At 45.9% G+C, this 23,999-nt stretch overlaps 2 protein-coding genes across 2 annotated transcripts in view; one reads left to right on the plus strand and one right to left on the minus strand.

Annotated features, from left to right (window-relative positions):
• LOC149335463 (calcium-activated chloride channel regulator 1-like) overlaps positions 1-23,606 on the minus strand; it is a 41,643-nt gene extending 18,037 nt beyond the window's left edge. The window contains exons 1-6 of the mRNA XM_089553927.1: positions 23,303-23,606; positions 11,665-11,771; positions 10,422-10,598; positions 5,633-5,760; positions 3,094-3,208; positions 873-1,100 (exon numbers count right to left, since the gene is read on the minus strand). Of these exons, the coding sequence (XP_089410053.1) occupies positions 873-1,100; positions 3,094-3,208; positions 5,633-5,760; positions 10,422-10,598; positions 11,665-11,771; positions 23,303-23,606 (1,059 nt within the window). The remainder of the gene's footprint in view (positions 1-872; positions 1,101-3,093; positions 3,209-5,632; positions 5,761-10,421; positions 10,599-11,664; positions 11,772-23,302) is intronic.
• On the plus strand, positions 16,425-18,294 carry LOC149335464 (uncharacterized). Its single transcript, XM_089552142.1, has 8 exons — positions 16,425-16,482; positions 16,744-16,921; positions 17,203-17,235; positions 17,337-17,396; positions 17,483-17,521; positions 17,595-17,642; positions 18,131-18,178; positions 18,243-18,294. Exons 1-8 carry the CDS (start codon positions 16,440-16,442, stop codon positions 18,286-18,288), a joined length of 495 nt encoding a protein of 164 aa, XP_089408268.1. The 5' UTR covers positions 16,425-16,439; the 3' UTR covers positions 18,289-18,294.
• Positions 23,607-23,999: the final 393 nt, after the last annotated feature.

A 23,999-nucleotide genomic window follows, 5' to 3' on the forward strand; every position in this document is an offset into this window, starting at 1 on the left:
AGAACCCCCCACGCTGTAGCACATAACGTGGGCATGCCAGAGGATAAGCGTGGTACCAGTGATAACAAACCCGAGTGCGGAGCAATGGGAGGGAGTGCTCTCCAGCGATCGCCGGGTCGACCAAGAAGGTCTGATTCGGCGAGCAAAACCGGCAGCAGCATCCAGCGGAGCCCTGGACTAAGGGCAACCGACCTTTGAGCAAGATGGACGAAGCCATCTCAAAACCGCCGAATACAACCGAATCTAGAGCTAATAAAGTTTTCACTTCACTTCACTTTGGCTCTGAAAATCTCGCCAGGAATTTCAAACACTTCACCATGATCCGTCTTGCGTTGGCGCCGGGCCGCCAGTATGACCTAAGCGTGAGGCATGTTTATGCAATAGAATGGGCATTTTTTAGTCCCGACCAGCATGACTGCCTTAAGTCACAGGAAATAGAGTCCTATGGCAGGGGACCAATGAAAGAAAAAAACAAAATGAATTGTTCCAAAATAGGTCTTCAAATGATTCGAGAAACTGCGCCAGAGCACAACGTTGGTACGATAACTAGTTGCCCACACCCCGCCCTCGTTCCTGAGCAGTCAATTTTGTTATGCAAGGGCGATGGCGACTGCAAGTTTTTCTAAAGGTTAAAATGCACTGTGTATATGAGAACCCCCCCCCCCCTCTCCTTGTGACCACCTCCCTCAAGAGTTTCCCATAAATCCATCCTGTTTGAAAAGTCCCATAACGAGCCATAACTGCCGAAAAATAGTTTCCGTGGCATTCGTTCCTTTTAACGTTTCTTTGGGGCATTTCTTAATAAAACATCAATAGTATCAATGTATTCTTGAGACTACGCGTTCCGTGTTGAATTCGCATCTAAGTCATACCTGTAAAGCTTTTTGAAGGCCGCAGCCGATGCAACTGCCCTCGCATCTCAGCAGATCTTGGACAGCTTTCAAAAATCTCGGCCTGGTGCCGACGTTGACGGGCATAAGAGGGTGCTGCACCCTGGCGGTTTTGCAGTAGCTAATAACAGCCACTCGCATCGTTCCTTCCTCCACATCGGTCAAGTACCGCATCGCACTTTCCTTCAAGGATTCCAAGCGTCGGTGTTTCTGCAGATCAGAAAGAAGTTAGAGGAACTCATGTTTGCAACATGCAGAACTCTTCGCACCAGCAGTACTTCTCTGCATACACTTTTCTGCAGAAACGTACTTCTGTAGTAGTAAACAAGGAAAGGGGAATGAGGGGCTCGTTATACATATGAGAGAAGCCAACAATTTATTTATTTATTTTGTGCTGTTGTTATATAAATAAATAAATAAAATATAAATAAAATAAATAAATTAATTAAAAATCCCCGGTGCCCCTTGGTTTCTGTGGCTGTTGGCTTCTGTAGTAGTAGTAGTAGTAGTAGTAGTAGTAGTAGTAGTAGTAGTAGTTGTAGCAGTAGTAGCAGTAGTAGCAGTAGTAGTAGTAGTAGTAGTAGTAGTAGCAGTAGTAGCAGTAGTAGTAGTAGTAGTAGTAGTAGTAGTAGTAGCAGTAGTAGCAGTAGTAGCAGTAGTAGCAGTAGCAGTAGTATTAGTAGTAGTAGTAGTAGTAGTAGTAGTAGTAGTAGTAGTAGTAGTAGTAGTAGTAGCAATAGTAGCAGTAGTAGCAGTAGTAGCAGTAGCAGCAGTATTAGTAGTAGTAGTAGTAGTAGTAGTAGTAGTAGTAGTAGTAGTAGTAGCAATAGTAGCAGTAGTAGCAGTAGTAGCAGTAGCAGCAGTAGCAGCAGTAGTAGTAGTAGTAGTAGTAGTAGTAGTAGTAGTAGTAGTAGTAGTAGCAGTAGCAGTAGTAGTAGTAGTAGCAGTAGTAGTAGTAGTAGTAGTAGTAGTAGTAGTAGTAGTAGTAGTAGTAGCAGTAGCAGTAGCAGTAGCAGTAGCAGTAGTAGCAGTAGCAGTAGCAGTAGTAGTAGTAGTAGTAGTAGTAGTAGTAGTAGTAGTAGTAGTAGTTTATTAAAATAATGATTCAAAGGAAGGAAAAGATTTTTTGCTAGCGTCGGCGTCTGCCATCGCTTCAGGAAGCACCTCAGCTGGGGCAGCGGAAATAGAGGGGTAGCAGGCAGACTGGATAAATGAAATGAAAGAGGTGAGGGGAGAGCCAGAAAGGATAGGAGAGGAGGGGGAGGGAGGGTATTATATACAAGTATTCTATTTATACAATAACATATCTAGAGGGTTTTCCTGTGATCGAAAAACGTAAATTCTGAATCCACAAAGTTGATCTGCTATTGATGAACACTAGAAATAAAAACAATCCCCTGTGCGCGTTGATTTCGGTCACTGTTGCCTTCCAAATAAAGCCAGCTGTATTCAGATACACAAAGGAAATACTGGGTGCAAATACAGCCGGATTCATATGCACCACTGCCGCTGTCATGTCTTCTATTATATATCCGCTATGTTGTACTACAAGCTAATATTCTGGACCCTGCTTTCATGACAGTACACAGAACAAAATCTTTTACAGCTTCAGTATTGCTCATCGTTTAGCCCCCAACATTTTATCAGTAACTGCTACAGTTTCTAAAAGGAGATAAACAACGCGACATTAATCTTGAAAATTAACTGCGCAAGTGTCACGTGGATTGCACCTCTGTCGTGAATGTTCATCCGCAAAGCCCGTATAATACAACAGGGAGGCGTCCTTGGCGATAATGCCGACATGTTTTTCAGGGTTAAGATTTTACATTTATATTCCTGTGCTCCAGAAATGTAAATTACGCTACCTGCCGTACACTGCTCATGCCGTATACTATTTAGGCACAGGCTCTGACACAGTTTCATAAATTTAACGAAAGCAAATCAGAAGAGATACACTTTGCAAACAACCCAACAACCCAACAATGACAGGCGCTCAGCCAAAGACAAGAGAAGAAAACAATTACAGCTGTCAGCGCTTTGGTTGTCCTAATCTGATTCCTCCAGCTCATCCCCTTCGATGCTGTACTTTGCGCCTAAAATATCCTTACAAACGAGCTCAAATATATACCATCTAACTACAACCCAAAGATGATGCCATGGATTAAACGCTACAAAGCTAGCAGTAAAATGTAGCTATACAAACTGCCACATTCTCGGAGACGTCGAGAACAAGAACGATCCGCTGCGGCAAAACTTCCTTCTGCTGGGTCTCTTCGAAGGACACCTGGATGCGCTTCGACATGTCGGGCCGCGGTGCCCTGCATTCAAGACCACAGACAACGTGATGCAATGCACAGCATCAAGCTTTCAGCACAGACTTACCATAGCATTCATTGCCCCAATAAAATGCAATGTAAAACTGTAAATTCCGAGGTCTAGCTTCCAGAAGTGACACATTCACTATGAGAGTGCCGTAGTAGAAGGTTCGGGATTAATTAGGACCGTCTGGCTTTCTTCAACGGGCACTGCCATAGCAGAGTACACTGGCGTTTTCGCTCTTCATCATAGGCCCACTGCAGGGCAAAGGCATCTCCCATGTCTCTCCAATTAACCCTGTCCTTTGCCAGTTGCGGACACTGTATCCCCGCAAACTTCTTAACCTCATCCGCCCACCTAACTTTCTGCCGCCCCTTGCTACGCTTGCCTTCTCTTGGAATCCACTCCGTCACCCTTAAGGACCAGCTGTTATCTTGCCTTCGCATTCCATGCCCTGCCCAAGCCCATTTCTTCCTATTGATTTCTACTACGATGTCGTTAACCCTCGTTTGTTCTCTCACCCACGCCGCAGTTTGCCTCCATCGAAACACGGCTGCTGCGGACGAGATAGAACCAGTGATCTTGGGATCAGGAGCCATTCGCCAAAGCCACTGAGTCACCACAGTTCGTTTAAAATATTATACCAATGGCTTTTTTTTGGATCCATATGGACAACGTACAGGGTTGATAAAAAGTTCCCAGGCCACAGGGTCTGCTTTTCAAAGCTACATCTTGGCACTTAAGATGCCGCAAAAGCAATCAGGGTACTTGGAGTTTATAACGACACCTCTTATGCCGTCTGCAGATATTTACAGCTTCGCGTGCGTCGTAACTGTCTGACTATACTGCTCAAAAGCAGACCCTGTGGCCAGGGAGGTTTTAACCGAGCATGTATATGGAACAAAAAATTAAACGGCCGACAGCATTACTAGGGAGCGAGAAGAAAGGAAAGTCCACCAGGCTATTCCAGTTGGCCACACTACGCATGGAAAGGGAGATCGGAGCGAAAGATACATGTACTGATGAAACTTCAGTTCTCAGTATTGAAGGTCTCCATGTGTCCTTTCATCTGTACCAACAACCAGTCCACAGACAGACGTTAAAGGTCATTAACACGTAAGGAGAGCCTTGATCGCTTCCATTGTAGAAGAAGGTTGAGGCCAATGTCCCGTATATTGGGCTCCACTAGCGGACGTGGACGTGAAGTAATCTGCGATTCGCTGATGACATTGCCTTGCTAAGTCACGCAGGAGATTACATGCAAAGCATGATCAGTGAGTTAGACAGGCAAAGCATAACGGTGCGTTTAAAAATTAACATGCAAAAAAACCAAAGCAATGGTCCAAAGTCTAGCAAGGCAACACAGCAGCTCACAAGTTGTAGCGAGGTAGTGGAAGTGGTAAGGGAGTACGTCTACTTAGGGCAGGTAATGAGCGCTGATCCGGATCATGAGAGGGAAATAACTAGAATAATAAGACTGGGGAGGAGAACATATGGTGGGTTCTTTGAGATCATGAATGGCAGTTTACCAATATCCGTCAAGAGAAAAGTATACAGTAGCTGTATCTTGCCGGTACTCACGTATGAGGTAGAAATGTGGAAGCTAACGAAAAGGGTTCAGCCTAAGGACAACGCAGCGAGCTATGGAAAGAAAAATGATACGTGTGAAGTTAAGACACTTGAAGCCGGCAGCGTGGGCGAGGGACCAAACGATGAGTTAATGACATCCTAGTCGAAATCAAGTGGCAAAAATGGGCTTGGGCAGGGCATGTAATGCGAAGGCAAGACAACCGCTGGTTCTTAAGGGTAACGGAGTGGATTCCAAGAGAAAGCAAACGTAGCAGGGGACGGCAGAATGTTAGGTGGGCGGATGACATTAAGAAGTTTGCGGGGATACAGTGGCGGCAATTGACAAAGGACAGGGTTAATTGGAGAGACATGGGAGAGGCCTTTGCCCTGCAGTGGGTGTAGTCAGGCTGATGATGGTGATGATGATGAAGCGACGCGCCACTGCCATACGATAGCAGGTGCCGCCGCTGGTGGGCAACCTCAGTAATTTAACTGCCACTTGCCATGGTGGACAGTGGGCTGACATTCCGGTGGACAGGTTGTGATGACGTCACAAGGTCACGTGACCTAAATGGCCCACCTATAGGCTGCTTCTCAGGGGATTTTTCGCTCACAAAACCGACGACAACAATGACGAGGCCAGGTTTTCTACATAACAGAAGCCTTAACCCTATCGCGTGAAAAATGAAAAATGCTTATTGAATTCGAATATAATTCTCATATACACTGTATGATATGACTGTAGTATAAGCCTTCCAGATCGAATGTATTTTCTAACTATTTAGCTCAACTAAACAACTGAGACGGGAAGACGAATAATGTGTGCGTTGCTCCGTAGAAACGTAGGATAAACGAACCTCTTGAAATCTTCGTTTTCGATGATGACATCCCAAGTGGGCTTCCCGTCGCAAAGTTTATTCTGTTTGTTCGGAGCGAATGGGTTGTGCTGGCGGATTCCCTTGCTGGATTCACAAAAGTGACTTATCTGAAAAATAAATCATGGTCCTAGAATTAAAATACTGATGAAAGGGTGCAGCCCCTTGTTTATTATCAAAGCTCTTCACAAAAAGAATGTTACGCAAGCTTCACTCCATGTGTTTCTGAAGCTCGTTACGCTCGCTGGAATGCCGATTAATAATAAAATAAAATAAAATTATTTGACCTTAGCAGAGTGAAAGCCTCAACATTAATGCCGCGGTGGCTCAGCGGTTATGGTGCTCGGCTGCTGACCCAAAAGACGCGGGTTCGATCCCGGCCGCGGCGGCTAGAATTTCTTTGGAGGAGAAATTCTAGAGGCCCGTGTACTGTGCGATGTCAGTGCACGTTAAAGAACCCCAGGTGGTCCAAATTTCCGGAGCCCTCCACTACGGCGTCTCTCATAGCCTCAGTCGCTTTGGGACGTTAAACCCCATAAACCAAACCAAACCAATCAACATTAATTATCTGAGTTTTAACCTTCCAGGCTATACTTGGGGCCATGCTGTAAATACGAAAAAAAAACTGCCGACACCGCTCAAAACTATTCAATAGCTTCATGCGCTACTGAAATTATGCAATATCGACATGCCAAGGGAGCATCAAAAGTGAAATGCACACAATGAAAAAATTTGCTGATAGTGGTGACGCGTACTCACCCCTACGCCAGTACATTTGATATTGCTTTTGTTAAAACGACCTGGAAAGTCCTTAAAAATTAACAAACTAGCGTGGATAATATTTCAATTACAATAAGCTCTGTTCATAATCGGAAGGTTATCATAGGAGCTGATATAAATTTTTTCGTACGAGGATTGGCAGAAGCAGAGGGCAACAGTCATAGGGTGTTGTATTTCACTATGTTCATAACACAATGTAGTCAATAATCATACCGACCGAAGAATGGCGTAATATCTTGGTCACAGAATAGTTAAGTGGATCTATCTGTGGGTTTACTGTGTCTAATAGCGGGAAGGGCTTTTTTTATAATATTGTTACAAGAGATTTACTGAGTCCAGATCGGGTGCTTTATAAAGCTTGGGCCGCCTGGCTAGTTTGAGTTCGAGACGTGTGTACCTCATTATTTCAACCCTTGGCGCATTCGGCATAGCCTCTTCACGAACGTCACACTCCCCCTACAAAGAAGAAGCCGCATGGCGAGTTAAAAGCGCCGTGCGAAGGCAGGGATTCAAACGGGCAACCTGGGTCACTTCTGTTTTCGTAGAACGACGGCCGCTGCCGGTAAGGCGCGCTGTGCGATAATTGAGCCTGCTAATTTTTGTATGATGACGCAGAATTCATCGCAGAAGCATAGCAGCTGTAGGGGCAAACCTCGTTTTCTGAGAGTCCGCCACAACAAAATGAAATCACCAGGGCCATAAATTACTGTGTGTCGTAGCACGCTTTAGATCGATATTCGGAGGCGACAGCGTGAAGGCGGGCAAGGCGACGGGCTTCTTCAACGAGGCAGAGAGTCTCGGCTATGGAGGGATCTTCACGACGCCCGGCAGACAAAGATAACAGCATATGCAGTGTGTATCGTGGGGTGCGAGTGTTACGTAAGGACAATGAGCTGAAGCCAGTAGTCTCATGGCGTGTGGTACTTAAAGCTTGAGTGATGAACGGTTGGAATCTCTCCAGATCTTGTGCTTGAAATCAGCGTACATTGTTAGCGATTGTTCGGTTCATGCGCTCAGTTAGAACGTTCGTTTGGGAGGCATTGCTTTCGCTTTATTTTGTTTTTTAGGTTTCCATGAATAAATAGTTTCATTCGCAGATAATATAGCCGCAAAATAAGCCCGAAGAAATAAAAATACGCGCGGACTATTTGCTACTACGTACTACTACGTATTACTCCGCCGATTGCAGAGCGGCAAGCCGCCACGGGACTGGGTGAAAGGCGCTCCACGCGTTGGTCGACTCCGCCCACCGTACGAAGGAGAATTAAAAAAAAAAGGCGGGAGCTGGACATTAATTCGGTTTAATTAGGGAAATAGGCCACATAGGGCAATAAATCGACGTTTCTAAGAAAGCTCGGAACGTGTAGATCGAGTTCCCGCGGCAAAAAGACAAGTTGATTCCTCTTCAGTGCACCTTTAATGCTGGTTTTGTACTCAACACAAGACGCGCATGACATGACTGTTTTTATGCATTATGCTCCCGAAAACCAGTAATATTTTTCTAATCAAAAATGCTTCGTTGAGAAGTATATATTGCGTGTTGCGCAAATAAACGCACTCCGTAGAATGCTTCTCCCATCTAAACGGGCAAATTGTTCGAGCTCAAATTTCGCACAGAATAGGCATTTGATTGGCAGAATTGTTTCATGCTACATCTGTTTGGATTACTTACCTGAATCGATCCAAAAAAGTAGTATATTCGCATCGTCTGCGGCTACGGTGAAGGAAATCAAGCTGTTCTGTCAGCGATCGCACCGGTGGCGCCATCTCGTTTGTTGGCCGTGAAGATTCAGCAAAGGAAGGGTTTGGGAGGTTTGGAGACGCTCTTTCAACTGGTTTTTTAATGATCCCAGAAATTTGTTGAAAACTTCGTTTGGCCAAACTAAGTTTTCTGTGACCATTAAAAAACCAATCAATTGATAGAGCGCCTTCAAACATCCCGCACCCCCTTCCGCTGCTGAATTTTCACGGCCAACAAACTAGATAACGCCACCGGTGTGATCGCTAACAGAACAGCTTAATTTCCTTCGCCGTCGCCACAGATGATGCGAATATGCGACTTTTTTTGATCGATTCAGGCAAGTAACCCAAACAAATGTAGCATGAAACAATTCTGCCGACCAAATGCCATTTTCGTGCGAACTTTGAGCTCGAACAATGCGCCCGCTTAGCTGGGAGAAGCATTCTACGGCGTGCATTTATCTGCGCACCACGAGATAGATAACACTGCAAAATGGTAAGAAGGACAGCCAGCTAGCGCGTAGGCTTTATTTCAATTTAGCGCAGCTCGAAGGCTTCATGAGGCAGGGCGACACTTTAAAAAGAAACAGCTCTGAAGTAAAATGTACGGTAGTAATGTTGTACGCCATGAAAGTAAGGCCATCGTCAACGTAAAGAAATGAAGGTAAAGCAAGATCAACAAAATTACTTCCTCACAAGCTACCCAGTTTGCCAGGAAAATGACGATTAAATTGGACACCGTATTTAAGCTTATAAAAACGGCTTTCTCTTGATACCATCGCCAATCTCTGCCAAAGAGAACATGCTGTTGGGCTCATTCATTTTGGTTCATGCTTCATCCTATTGTCTGTCTTCGTATTTTCTCCTGTTTTTGCGCCTTAAAAATCAAGAATCCCTGGCAGGAACGATGCATTTCAGATAGACCAAATAATAAGTCAGTAACTCTTAGGAAGCTCCAGTGGCAATGGCTATTTTGGATGGAACCATGGTTTCATTCTTATATAACGAAACACATTATCTCACACTCTTTAACAAGCCGTCGTGGGAAAACAGTGAACACCTATAACAAAAATTCTGTCTAGAGAGCACGTAAACGGTTCCTGCAAGTTGAAAAAGTTTATGACGGCTTAAGACCTCTAGAAACAGAGTGCTAGTCAAGCTGTCTAGGTCAGCGTTATCTTGAGGCTCTCCTGTCTATGTATGCACCTTGCGTGCGTGAGAACCTGAATGAAGTTCGTTCTTCGTTAGTTAGTTCATTAATTCACCCGTACATGCACGTATAAGGTCTCGATGCGTCTGTTTCAATAGATTCATTCTGCATTGTACCCTTTGCGCCATTTCAAATTTAAAAATGCGTGCAGTTGACGACGAAAGCAGTTTCTGCCATTCTGATTCGGGATGTTTATAAGTGGTGCCCACTCGAGTGGTCGTATCTGACAATTTCACCACTGTGTGTAGGCTCCCTGCAAAACATCCTTCTGACGTACCCACATGCCAGAGCATCGGATATAAAGTCACCCTTAGGAATCGTAGGTTTGCTTAGAGCAAGCTGTGGCCACTGATCAGATAAAATCGTTCTTTCAGAGTAATTTGATGCTATAGGTATATAGGCATCATTTTAGTCCATATTCAGGAATTAGGCAATATAAAAACTGGCAGTTAGAGGCAATGCAATAATTTCCCACTACTGGCCACTCTTTTAGGTGGTAGTGCGAATGCATGAAAGGGCAATGAACAGTATAATTACAATCTTCAGAGCTGTTCCGAAAAAAAAAGAGTTTTGAAATGGGGTTATAATTCAAGCTCATACATGCGTCATGGATTTTCCGATCGAGGAAGAATTGGGCGAAATGATAGTGTAATATAAGCGTAATATGGTGCATCGCGAAGCATCTGTGAGATTAAGCATGGTGACGATAGTGATCACCACCCAGCCAACAAGAGGACACCTAACAATATCATGCGCCGCTTTTGTGCCGATAAATCAAAAATTGGGAGCCCTGCGCAGTCGTCACGTATTTCGATGTTAGTATTAGGCTGTTTCAGAGGACAAAAAGCTACGAACTTTTCTAAGCACGTGAGCAATACAAGTGTTTTAAAATCTGTTTGCGTAGGATTTCATGGTCGACCTTTTCGACAAGACAAATGCTTCTCCGTGTATATCAGCAGAGAAATGTGGTATGCTGTAAAGTTTGTTTCTTAGGATTTCACTGGTGCCTATACAGCAGGTGCCTATACGGCAGGACCTTACATTGGCTTGGTATGGCATGAACATGATGGACGATTCGATGGAGCTCCGGCTTTTCTGGGAGACCTGCACTGAACAGCCCTTCCCCAACTGGCACTTCTGCAGGTTTAACGTGCATGATGTGCCGTCTGGCATCTTCGCCGTGAAGCCGATATTTCCCGAGCAGGAATTCAGCCTAAGCTGAAAAGAGAAGGAAACGGAAAAAGGAATGTTCCAGTCAATGCTTCCGTCCTGTCCGGGGTTGGTGAAGTGGCAATAATTGCACCATAAATACTCATCACCAGGTCCGAAACTCAAGGTATTTGCCTAAAAGTGCCTATAGCTGCCTATAAATCTCTAAATGCACAATTTTTGCATCTCACTGCCTTTTTGCCATTTCTTAGGAAATACTTACTGTTGGAGCAGACTTGTTGCTTGTTAACACCTAAATCAGGCATTTCGGTATTTCGTATTGCTTTGCATTGTTTCTACGTTGGTTGAAGGAGGGACACTGTCGTAACAACGCGTGCAAACCTCGCATATTCGCACACTCCCGTGCTTACTGCTCCTCCCTCGGTCGACTCTCCCTCCTGCAAGTTGGGCATTGCTTAGTGGCTTCCCTCCATTAATCGGACAAAGCTTTTCTCTGCCCGTATGGAAAGTGAGAAGAGGACGCGCACGCATGCGCAGACAGTCAAACCCCTGTCAGATAGTGCTTTACTGTAGTGTGCGCCATGTGTGCAGTTGCATACTCGCTTTAACCGTGTGGGAAAAAACAGCGGAAGCTAAGACAGAAAACATAGAACAAGAGGGCAGACACTACAAGCGCTGTTGTGTCTCCCCTCTTGTTCTGTGTTTTCTGTCTTAGTCTGCGCTGTGTTTTCCACCATGAATTCACGCCAACTAGCCCAAATGTCTGCTTTGCTACAGTTAATTTCTTGTACAGTGGGCTCTCCTTTTTGTTATAACTTCAGCGCTTGTAGTGTCTCCCCTCTTGTTCTGTGTTTTCTGTCTTAGTTTGCGCTGTTGTTTCCACCATGAATTCACACCAACTAGCCCATATGTCTGCTGTGTTTAACCGTGTGGCCTCACGAACGACACTTGAGAAGCCTTTCCACACTTTGCACATTTCTCACTCTCAGCGGACGCACGAGGATGAATCAGCGCCTTAGATAATCGAAGATGAATAATCGAACCCTTTTCTGACCACCTCTGCCCTTGATCGGAAGGCGCTTACTTCTGGTGCCCCTTTTTTTATCGTTCTCACCTTGCCATTATGGCAGTAGGTCAGCGGGTAGGTGTCGTCATCCTGGCTGCCGTACTCGTCGAACACGCCGTACCGATAGTGTGCCCATTCGTGCACGAAGACGTACGCTGGAAAAGTATGGAAAATAAAAAAAAAAGATTGCGGTTCAGGCAACTTTTCTACAGTATTCCTATTGCTGATAGCTGCTTATTAAATTCGCAATCACCAGAGCGCTGGCCGGGATTTCCAGTTGTCGTGTAGTCTTTTCTATCGCTCGCAAAACCATGCGCCTTCGCGCCGCCGCCAAATGTCACAGACTTTTTCTTACACATCCGAAAACTAACTCCGATTTTGGCTCAACCGTTTACTTTGCCACACTAAAAGTAAGGCTTCTATCAGGAAAAACCCGCAAATAAAGAGCATCAAGCTAGCTCTTGCCTTAAGAGATGATAGGATCTCAGAACTCGACTCGGGCTACTCCAACTCCGATGCCACCTAATGCATCAAACAAATCAAGTGGCTGCATCACTATGCGCTTGCAGTAGCGTCATCTGCATCACTATCGACTTCGTTTGATGGACGACGAAAAGGTGGTGCCATGTTCAAGCCCGAGACTTGAGCACTGCGAGGATACTCTCCATTGTACTAAGTGAGTTCGGAGCGCCGACTCGGGTGCGGGAGCATGGCATCCTCGTCTCACGCCGAAGATGGTACGCTGGTATCCGATGATCGTCATTTCACTGGGCTCTTCCCTCCGCTTGCCTTGACAGGCCGACGCTCCCTTTTCAGGTTTGCTTCCTTTCAGCGCGCTATTCGCGGAAGTATGGATGGATTCCAAGGGTGGCCTTTGGAATCGGGTTGAGAGCAGGCGCTACCAAGTTCACTTTTTTTTTTCTCATAGCAATATATTTTGGGTCAATGCCTGAAGCTAAAACCATTCTCTAGAAATTCACACTTCCAAATGAAAATTTCACTGGCTTTTACACAATGCCAACTTCCAATCCTGAATGCCTATATTTATAGCCCTTGTCCTGTTGTTAAGCCAGCAATCCTGTAAATTTTATTTACTAACATCTAAAGCGAATGTATTCCTGTTGCCTTCGTTATCCCCTAAACCCAGTGCGTCTTGAAAATACTGTCTGTGCCTGCATCAACATATGGCTGGATGTTGCTATATTGGAGCAAAATACGCTGAATTGCTCTTTATTTTAGGGTAGATTTTAGGCACCCATTTGTGCGTTGCGCATCGTACTCGGCGTCGGCGTAGTCATCGTTGTCGACGTAACCGGCTGTCCAAGTAGCAGAGCGAACCGTTACCCGGAAGGTGGCTGCCACGGGAAGATCCCGGAGGGTGACTAGACGCCCCCTGCCAGCGCCGGCATTGTCGGCGTAACACGCCGCCTCACATTTATGCGAAACAAAATGAAGCTCCCAGCGTAGGCTAGGAACGCCGGAGAGCTCTACCTATATCTCTCGTTAGAGTTGCTGCACATGTTCCGCATGGGAACAAAGCAGCTCAATGACCCGCCATCTGGCTCTCCAAAGCATCTATGTAAGAAGGAAAATCTGCGCTCCTGTGCGTAGGAAAAGTTCTAGAAGAACCATTTAGGTCAGTTGCTCACTCCCTCCGCTCATTTTAGTTGGTCGAGCTCGTTTTATCCTAAGCAAACTGCCCTTGCAGTTAGTGAGATAGCGTAAAGTAGAGCGTTGGCTGCACAAAAACCTGACCCTACTCTTTATCAGGACTGCCGCCGTATCGGTGGGTGCCGTCTTCTGTTGTACGTGGAAGGAGTCGAAAGCGATGTTTTATCAAACATAAGAGGAAATTTGTCACAAAGTTGCGTGTTCTAGGCAAGAACAAGTTTTTTATATACAATTATGCACTCTACCAGTAAGAAAGGCCGGAAAGCGCAAAAACACTATTTAAAAAAGTTGGCTTAGGACAGCTGTCGAGGTAAAAACGATGCGGAGGCATTGCTTCTCTAGAATGCTTGGATGCTTTGGAGGAAAGTGATCGCAAGTGGCACATGGAAAACAAGCACGAGACCCTACCTCTCTCTAGGAAACCAGTATGGCAATTCCACACCTGATTTGGTCGCAACACCATCTAGCCGATGCTCTACCTGATGAAGAACCGACCGCGAGCTCTTTATAACAGAAGCGGCTTCCTTTTCTACTTTACTCTGTGGTCGAGGTGTTTTGTTGCGAAAGCAACACTACGCTAGTCGTCGAAACATTTCGCGAAGCTCTGGAAAGGCCAAGCTGCGCATGCGCGAGGACTGGGTGACGTCACACGGCGCACAGCTGGTGCGCCGGGGCCGCCCCCGGAGCCGCCGCCGCGCGCTCTCCACCGCCTCGCCGACAGTCCCTCCCTCTCTCCCTCTCTGATGCGCAGTAGCGAATGCGCATCGCCATCTGCGTGGTTTGCGGTGTTATAAAATTGGCAGTGGATTAGCTCTGCTATGCCAGGATATACGTAACGTGAGGTAGGGGCGAGGTGTCCACATCTCGGTGGGCACCTGAACCAGAGGAAAGGCGCATAACTGCCCTCTTGGAACAGTGGACACCTCAACCATGCCTTAAGCTAAGCGGCGGTAGCGACAGGTGTGCGCTGAATTCTCTGGTACTGACAACGTTGTGCCATAAACGCGCCGCCGTAGCTATAGGCAGTCGGCGGTAGTTGTGTTCATTGGCCTTGGCGTTAACCACGTTTTACACTCCGATAATTTTAAGCAAAGGCAGTGCACATAACTGGCTCCCTGGGTCAGTGGACGCCTGAATCGTGCTTATAGGTACGTGGGGTGATGAGAGAGAGATGTGAGCTGCAGGCATTGACAAGGTTGTGCCAGAAACACGGCGCTGAAGCCATAGGCACTGGCGGCGTTCATTGTGTTCATTGGCGTTGGCGTTGACAACATTTTACGCTCCGATCATTTTAAGGAAGGAGAGCGTTTTTCACTTCTGAAGTAAATTTGGAGCGAGTGTTAGGCTTTTATGCGAAGTTTTACAGCATTTTTTCGAGGTTTGGCCCCTCCGCGGTGGCTCAGTGGTTACGGCGCTCGGCTGCTGACCCGCAAGACGCCGGTTCGATCCCGGCCGCGGCGGTCGAGTTTCGATGGAGACGGAATTCTAGAGGTTCGTGTGCTGTGCAATGTCAGCGCACGTTAAAGAACCCCAGGAGGTCGAAATTTCGGGAGCCCTTCACTACGGCGTCCCCCATAGCCTGAGTCACTCTGGGAGGTGAAACCCTTAAACAGTCACATTTGCAAGCTCCATCAAGTTAAAATCTTGACAACGAGAAATAGCTCACTTTTTATTTTCCTTGGAATTTTTGTAGATAGCCTCCTCAGCTTTTTCGCTTGACATGCTTGACGGCATAGCGACGAAACCGACTTCTTTGCCGGCTCGCATGAGTGTCAGGATGTTACCCCTAGAAGACTGCACAATTCGTTTCATTTGGGTTTGAGCGCGAGGTCCGTTCTTACGCACAGTCCTGATGAGGCTATCTGCACCATCCTGCAAGCACCTTTCCTTGTGCTCTGGTTAAGCCTTCTGAGTTCTGATTTATAAAGGAAGTTTCAGCGAAAACTTTCAAACATTTTTAGAAATAGGCTTTTTGGGGTAAAAATATGGCTTTTGCGGCATAGTAGGGCCAGTGTTGGCAGACAGCAGTAAATCGGTGGATCGTGTGAAGTAGTAAGCTGGTTAAATTATTTTAACGACTTTTTAACCACTCGAGTTAGGCGCCTAGTTCCAATTAGAGATTAGGAGCGGTCGTTAGTAATAGCGATATTAGTTTTTAGAATTTCGAGATCGCGATAACTCTCGGCGCCGTGGCCCCAAAATTTTTGTTTATTTCGACGAGTTACGTGCACTGGCGGCGTTGCTTTGCCTGCAAGCCTTGCGAATGAGCATGTACTTTGGCGCCATTTAGCCAGAATTTGTTGCGCCACAGCGCCGAGGGTAACCGAGTGTTCCAAATTCGAAAAAAGTGATACAGATATTACTTGCAGTGGGCTACATGCCGCTCAGTTGTTGAGGAACCTGAGTTAAAAAGTCAGCTACTAAATATTAGTTAACCAGCCTGCTAGTTAGCACATCATAGCTGTCCTCTGATGTACTACACCGCTGACAATGCTATGCCGAAAAAAGCGCGCAGGTTTCCTGGGCAACGTCTTGCGACCAATAATTAATTTAACTGCCACCTGCTACGGTATTCTGTTTGCTCACTGTCCGATGGGCACGTTATGATGACACCGGAAAGTCACGTGAACTAGGGTGCCCTCCTGCCTCCCAGGTTGCTCTCTGGAGACCACCTGCCAGAATCATGCTCGTTACTGTGCGCTCACTACGCCGACGACAACGCCGACGCCGGATTTTCTGCGTAAAGGTACGGACACACTGGCGGCAAAACGCGCGCGGCATGCCGCTGGCGGCATGCCGCTTGCCGCGAAACCTGCCGCCGCGGCGGGATCGCGTGCCGCGCAGAGGATGGGTCGAGGAGCCATTTTCGGCGGCTTGCCGCGTGCCGCGGAGCGGGTAGAACCAATGAGAGGCGTCCGGCTCAGCGCCACCTCTTGGCGACTGCCGAAGTTAACTTCAATCGGCGGCGGCTAGACCCGATCGAGCGCTCCGAGCCAGCCGCGACAAAGAGCTTTCTCCTCGTTGGTGAGCAGCGACTTTGAAAAATGAATGTGAGCCGAGAAAGCATAATGGAGCAGTTTCTGGAGACTGTACGTGCATTCCCGTTTTTATACGACAAAACACACCCGGAATACAAGGATAAGGACGCCAAAATGAACCGGTGGGCGATAATCGGCAGACCATTCCATCTGACTGGTGAGTTGTTTTCATTCTTTATCTGAGCTTCCGCTGAATGTTCACGTCGGGAGGAATGTGCAGGGGTGAGCACACTTGTTTAGAGTGCTCAAGCGGTGTGCTGCGGAGCAAATGTTGTGGAATCTCGGCTTGGTGATATTGCCTGAACGGTTCGCATGTCGTATCAGGCTGCGCTGTACAGCGCCGCTTGAGCGCTCAAACAACTTACTCATCTTTTTATTTTGCAACCTTGCTTGGTGATAAACTGTGACATTTCTGCAGGACCGCAAGCAGCCGCAAAATTTAAAAATGTTAAAGATCGCTGGCTTAAAATTGTGTCTGCGTCGGAGGGGGCCCGGAAACGTGGCGCCGGAGGAGAGGCCGGAAAGGTCCACACGAAGTGGACACTTTTCGACATCGTGGATGGAATTTTCAGGAACACGCCACATTATGCCGAAAGGTAAAAAAAAACACCACTTAGTTGCGCAGCCATCTGCGCGAACTCCAGCCTGGCATTGATAACTTCACTGCTGTCACCCGCCCTACCACTCTTTTTTTAGCCGCCTTCTTCGTGTTTAATATCTTTTTACCTGCTTTGACTGCCCAAGCTTCTGTGTTTTTAAGAATGTATTTTCCCTTCAGCTGCGCTGGTAGCTTTGCTATTGTTATTATTTTCACATTATTTTCCTGGCGAGAAATCTGCAGGGCTTGCATCAAAACACCTCACATTTCACATTTCAGGTCTTCAACAAATGTGCCCCCAGAAGAGGACATGTACGCTAAGTCTTGTTTCCATAAGTGTAACTTTAATTTATAAAGCTTCAAATGATTTAACTCGTTACGCTGAAAGCAATTACATCTGTTCTTTTGTGCAGCTGCATTCAGCAATCTTTGCTGGCATCAAACAGCCCTTCGAGTCCAAGACTGGTGCCCAGGTGTGCACCTCATTGTTTTCTTACCATAACGATTACTGCAGTGAAACAGTTTATGTACAGCATTGCCATTTCATTAACCTGTGCAGCTGTGCCTCAAGCCCGGCTGCTGTGCTTTTCCAAGAAATGTAAGAAAGCTGTCCTAATTGTGGTGTCATCATCCACCAATAGTAGCAACATTCTATGCCTTTAATAATGCAGGTACACTGACAGCCCCAACGACGACTTCACTGATGAAGATGATTTGAGGTGGGTGGGGATTTTCAATTTTCCTAGCTGTGGTGCATCACAGGTTCCTTATCAATACACCCTTTCCACCAGCCTTTCACGTTTAATAGTGGGTCGCTACTATTTTGCACTGTTATGCTGCACTCCCATAGAAATGGATTAGTTTTATGTGCATACAGATCTTGGCTTAGTTGCTGTCATGACTCACCGCTGGTCTGTAGTTTCAAGTGAATCATACATTCAACACTGCATTGCAATGTACGAGAAAAATTTTTTCACTGTCTTGAGTTTGGCGCATGATGGCCGAGTTGCCTATGCACCATTAAATCAAACACAAACTTTTCAGTGTCAGATATAATGACTGCACACCCAAAAACTGCAACAAGGTGTGAAACCAAGCTTTCGGGTACTAGATGAGTGTAATATGTCTTGTTCGTTTTCATAGCATTGCAAGTAGACAACATGTTTTCTGCATGGCATGAATGGCACAATTTTTATTTTTTCTATAGGCTCCCCAGTACATCAGAAGTTGCGGCATGTTCTGCTGGCTCTTCAGGGTGAGTTGGTGTTCACTTTCTTGTGTCGGGATATGACACGACAACAAACATTTTTTTGAAGCAGGGTCTCAACTCCACAAGCAGGAGCCGCTCCCCCAGATCTAGGGTGAGAAAGCTGTGCACACTTTCTTTTACTGGAAGCAGACATACTTTTCCAGTGCATTTCTAGAGTCCTGTCCTGCATTTGGCCTCTCCTGCAGGTCTGCCAAAAGGCGAGCATCGAATGGACCTTCCTCTCGGTACTGGTGTGGTTCACATTTCCTGCAGGATTTGAATGATAATCAGTGATTGCAAGAAAACATTGTGCTGATATATTTATATACAGGACCAAAAGAAGGCAGACCGACAGCTTTGACGAAGCTGTGAAAGATGTTTTGGGGAGCTGCTCGGCCACGCTGCTTGAAATAAAAAAAAAAGAATGAAATGCCGGCCCCAAAAGACGACAGTCAAGAGGCAGCAAATTGGATTGCTGCAAAGCTGAGGATGCTGCCACAAAAAAAAAAGATGCGAAGTGACATTCCAGATCCATAAGCTGCTGTATGAAGCAGAAATGGAGCAGTATAATTAAACAAAATGTAAACTGCGAGCAATCTGAAAATATTTTTCTTTGAAAGCAAGCAATTTCGGCTTTCTTTCGACACGATAGTGTTTGTGCATGCTGACAAGCAGCTTCCTGTTATCGGAAATTACCTGCCGTCCTGCACGGGTCACGACACTTTCCTGCCATGACACCTGGCCGTCACTCATGAAGTAGGATGCCAGCCTATCCCTTACTTCCAATGCAGTCGTGTAACACAGAAATGCACGAGATGTTCATCCTTTTCCTTCAGCTTATTCTGCCTGTATAACTGATGTCACAGCTTCTAATGGGCGTCTTTTACTCCTTGCCGCTAGCTGTACCCAAGCATGCACTAAGCATGTGTTTTTGCACCGTTACAATTCTTAATGCAAACTCTAATGAGCAACATCTTATGTCATGTTGTGGTAAATGATCAAATTAAATCAAATGTTTTGAAGGTTTCACTGTTTGTTATTGATGAGCTTCAATTGCTTTAATGTAAATGAAGGAGGAAATGCAAACTATTATTGATTTCATGCTGTCTTGGAAATAATAATTACCGAGCAGAGTGGTACCCCTGGTCTGTCCATCCAGGCAGGGCACTACTATCGTTCCTCCATGCCCCATTTGTGACATTCCCCTCCCAGTCTTCATGGTCGACAAATGCAGGAGGGTTGTACGTTGTCCTTGAGGACACCGAGTCTTTCATTAGAAAATTGTGGAACGCCACACATGCCCTTACAATGTTCTCAGTGGTTTCTTCTGACGCTCGAAAGGGTCTCTTCAGTATACGCCACCTACTGGCCAGGATACCAAAACTGTTTTCTATGAGCCTCCTCGCACGACTCAGCCGGTAATTAAATACTGCCCTCTTCAAGTACTCACTATACTGGCTGGCCCTGTAGGCATGAAGAGCTAGACAAAAACATAAGGTCAGGGCATTAAAATTACAGCAAACATGCACATACTTAGATGAAAAATGCAATGGCACTAATTTCAAATCACTGAAATAAGTGGCAGCTGTGTGCACCCGTTGAAATCAACCTCAAAAGAAAAAAACTGATGCGACATGTTATGTCTTCTAGGTGCTCTTTTGCCTGTGCGGCCAATTAGAAATACTACATTACTTGATATTATAGGGGTTTTTATTCAATTTTTGCATGCTGTTGTGCTAACGAAATAATACATAGGGCCACCTTTGGCTGCATTTTCAGTATATTATACTTTCAGAAAAACAGGTTAAATATTACTCATGCATTTGCTTGCAATCATGCAATTAAACCATATATGTCACCACTAGATTTTATTACTGCATCATACCATTGATTTCACACAAAACGCAAGCTAACATGTAAATTAGCAGTAATAAAAGTATTTTAATACACTGATATTGCACTGCATACACAAAATTTAGTCCTCTGAGTCATTTTTTTTAATGCAGAAACTAAACCTTTCCTTGTAAGACATGCCATGTACATGCATGCAGGCTAAACTGCATTTGTAAATTTTTTGTAGAAATGTTTTGACCATTTTTACTGCATGCATGCATTGCACAAAACTGTATCTGCTATGGAGAACAGTGGCAGCAGTAGCACAGTACAGCTGCATTGATTTTTCATCTCGGCAATGAGAGAAACATGTCAGCATTAAAAGTAATTAGTGCAACTTGCCACGTCGAGGATAAGGCCGCATGAGGTAAGGCTTCAATGGAAAGGCCTCGTCGCCCACAATCAAGTATGGTATCAGACCCGCTGATCCCACTGTTGCTGCTGGGGGGATACCAAATCGGCGCTCACCCAATATGCGCGTCAACTTTGTCCTTAAGAAAACTCCCCCATCACTTTCTCCCCCGTAGTGGCCAACGTCCACATACAGAAATCTGAAATAAAGCAAGAAGTTTCTGTGTAGCCCATTAGCATCTGATGTAGCACATGACTTTCACCTTGCTCCTCCTGGAGTCACTACTGCGTTCTATTCTCGTAAAGTCATTTCTGGGCTGCATTATAGTTGGACTAAATATACATGCCACACACGATCAGAACTCAGAGATTAACATCTTGGAATCTGTCGCAATTTGTGCACAATCAATTATGTTCAATGTCAACCTGCGTGAGCAAACCATGGTAATCATACGCCTGTCACGCTATGCCCCTTAATTCGTCATGTAACTTATAGCACTGAACTGTCCTCTTTTCTTTCAGTGCATTCAATGGCACTCTCTTTCAATGAATATAATACACTGTTTTCATGATTCTCAAGAAGAATACACCATTAGCCAGCAGTTTAATAAAAGCTTTGTTTTGCCATGAATGAACCATACCTGTAATGTGCATCGCATGTTGCCATGAGGACAGTGCTGAAGGACTTTTTGTAGTTCAAGTTCCGTGACCCTGAATTTGTAGGGCATTCAATGCTCACATGCTTTCCGTCAATGCATCCAATGCAGTTGGGAAAATTCCACTCTGCAAGCATGTCTGTGGCAGTCAGAAAGAGTGTTCGGGAGGCAATATAATATAGACTGTGACAAAAACAATAGCGTAGTAATGCGTAAGGCAACATTCAATTGCCTTATGCGCGTTATGAGATGCAAGAGTTCCACACATTTCAAAAGTCAGTATGTAATGGGCATTGGGAAAGTCAGTAGCATAACAAATAAGGTAAAGAAATGCAAGCTGGACACTTGTCGACACTATAAACCGTCTCCGCAGTAAGAAAACGGGCTATAGTGCACTTACCTTTTTCCATTCTTCTGCTGTTTGTGGAAACCTTACATAGATTGGCTGAAGTATCTCCCATAATGCAGCACAAGTTTCTCTTACGATCATTCCAGCCGTTGATCGTCCTGTCAGGAAGTTGAAGGACAAACTTCTCATTGTGTCGCCGTTTGCGAGAAATCTGAAAAGCGTATTCTCATCACATACTTCTCAAAGGATAAATGGGGAGGAGGGGGGTGGGGCTGAGTTGCATCATCGTGTTCATGCGGTACGTTTTAACACAATACTTTCCGAGGGACTGTTGATCTGGCACTATGACGGGACAGTGCCCGGTCACGGACTTTCGGACTTACCTTACTGTCATGGCATGTCGATCGTGTGCGGATATCGACTGCCTGAACGGAGTGTCTTGCCGCTCAATCACAGGCCGAACAAGCTGAAGCAGTGTGTCGAACGCGCTTGGCGGCATCCGAAGGAAGCTATAATCAAGAATCAAAAGCAACATCACTATATGTCACGTAAAACACACGGCACACTACGCGTTTAAAAAGGTTGTAATCACTCACTCTCTGAAGAAGCATTCATCTCGGGCGCGCAGCCGGGGCAGCAAAGCATTCGCTTGCCCCTCAGAGTCTCGGTAGCGCCAGCACGGGTGCACCCAAAACCTTCGCCTACGTGCCGTTTGCATGCGCCGCCGTCGCAACAGCAGAGAACACAGAATGACCAAAACGCTCATCGTCGTCAGAACATCGTCGTCTGCATCTGCCATTGCAGAAGTCAACGCGATCAGCGCGGTAGATGACGAGGGACGAATGCGGTCAGCTAGCCGAGCAAGAAAAAAGAACGAAGACCGCGAAATCACGCCTATACTCGGCCAGTTCGAGACAAGGCGAGATCTGCGCTCTCACGTGACCCCGCGGCGGCCGCCGCGCGCACAACCGATGTGGCCTCTCTGCCGCGCGGCGTTCTCGCCGCCGGCGGCGTGCCGCGCGCGCTCTGCCGCTAGTGTGTTCGTACCTTAACGGGGCATTTAACGCTAACGCGTTAAAACACACTAAAGGTGCACTGAAGAGGATTCTGAACTTCTCTTTTTGCCGCGGGAACTCGATCTACACGTTCCTAGCATTCTGAGAAACTGCGACTCATTGCCCTCTGTGGCCGATTTCCCTAATTAAATCGAATTAACGTACGGCTCCCGCCTTTATTTTTTGAATTCTCCGCGTACGGTGGGCGGAGTCGACCAACGCGTGAAGTGCCTTTGAGCCAGCTCCGTGGAGGCTTTGCTTTCGCTTTATTTTGTTTTTTAGGTTTCCATGAATAAATAGTTTAATTCGCAGATAATATAGCCGCAGATAATATAGCCCGCAGAAATAAAAATACGCGCGGGATATTTGCTACTACGGACTACTACGTATTACTCCGCCGATGGCAGAGCGGCAAGCCGCCACGGTACTGGGTGAAAGGCGTTCCACGCGTTGGTCGACTCCGCCCACCGTACGCGGGAGAATTAAAAAAAAAAAAGGTGGAAGCCGGACGTTAATTCTATTTAATTACGGAAATCGACCACACAGGGCAATAAATCGAAGTTTCTAAGAAATCCGAACGTGTAGATCGAGTTCCATCGGCAAAAAGACAAGTTCAGATTCCTCTTCAGTGCACCTTTAACGCATTGGCGTTTGGCGACTTTTTTTATACCATGCGCCACTTTGTGCTGGTACGGCACAACTTGGATTTTCTCACTGTAATGAATAGTATTTTTATTTTTTTTCTTAACACCGCCATTCACCTCCTTTAATACTGATTGTTACCGTTCTCATCATTCCTGATGGAAAGATTCAAGTATGAACGTACCTGGATTGATATACTTCGCTGTAGTCGATGCGTTGAGTTCGGCCAGAAAACTTGGTGGCAGTTGGATGAAGTCTCCCGGCTGACCACATGGCATCACCTGCTTAGTGAACGGCCGGTCTTCGTCAGTTGATCCGGGGCTTTCGACGCGGACATCGCTCCTGTCGAAGGAGCTCTCAGGCAAAGCTTTCGCGAAGCTCCTCTTGGGCCACGTGTTCGGAAAGTGGATGACCACATGCTTGAAGTGCACGCGCCCACTGGTGGCCTGGTGCAGGAACTCAGAAGAGGTGCGAAGGAGTGCCTGCATTTCGCTACGGCTTTATTTTGGTTATATTTAGGTTATATTGCTAGAACGAAATGGTGGGCATGCGGTCCTAAAAGGGCCATTTATGGCGGGCCAATAAACGGTGAAAATGACTTAATTGGGACTGTTGAGAAAGTAGCGTCTGACGGCCACTTTGCTGGTAGAAAAACACTAAGCTAATCTGCTATTCCACTAAGTGAAGGCGCTAAATGGAGCCTCATCAAAATGAGAGATGGTGCCCACAATCAAATGACTTTTAACCACACATATCATACCTCGCCGATATAATTATTTTTGAGACAGTCCAATTTCTAAGCGTTAAAGAACGTTATTTTTAAGCAGCAGCAAAGTGTAACTTTAAGTGCGCCAGCACTTATAGTGGCCATTCCCCGCATT

This window comes from Amblyomma mixtum, chromosome 7, assembly GCF_055824585.1.
Source record: "Amblyomma mixtum isolate Tamu chromosome 7, ASM5582458v1, whole genome shotgun sequence".
Lineage (NCBI taxonomy): Eukaryota > Metazoa > Arthropoda > Arachnida > Ixodida > Ixodidae > Amblyomma > Amblyomma mixtum.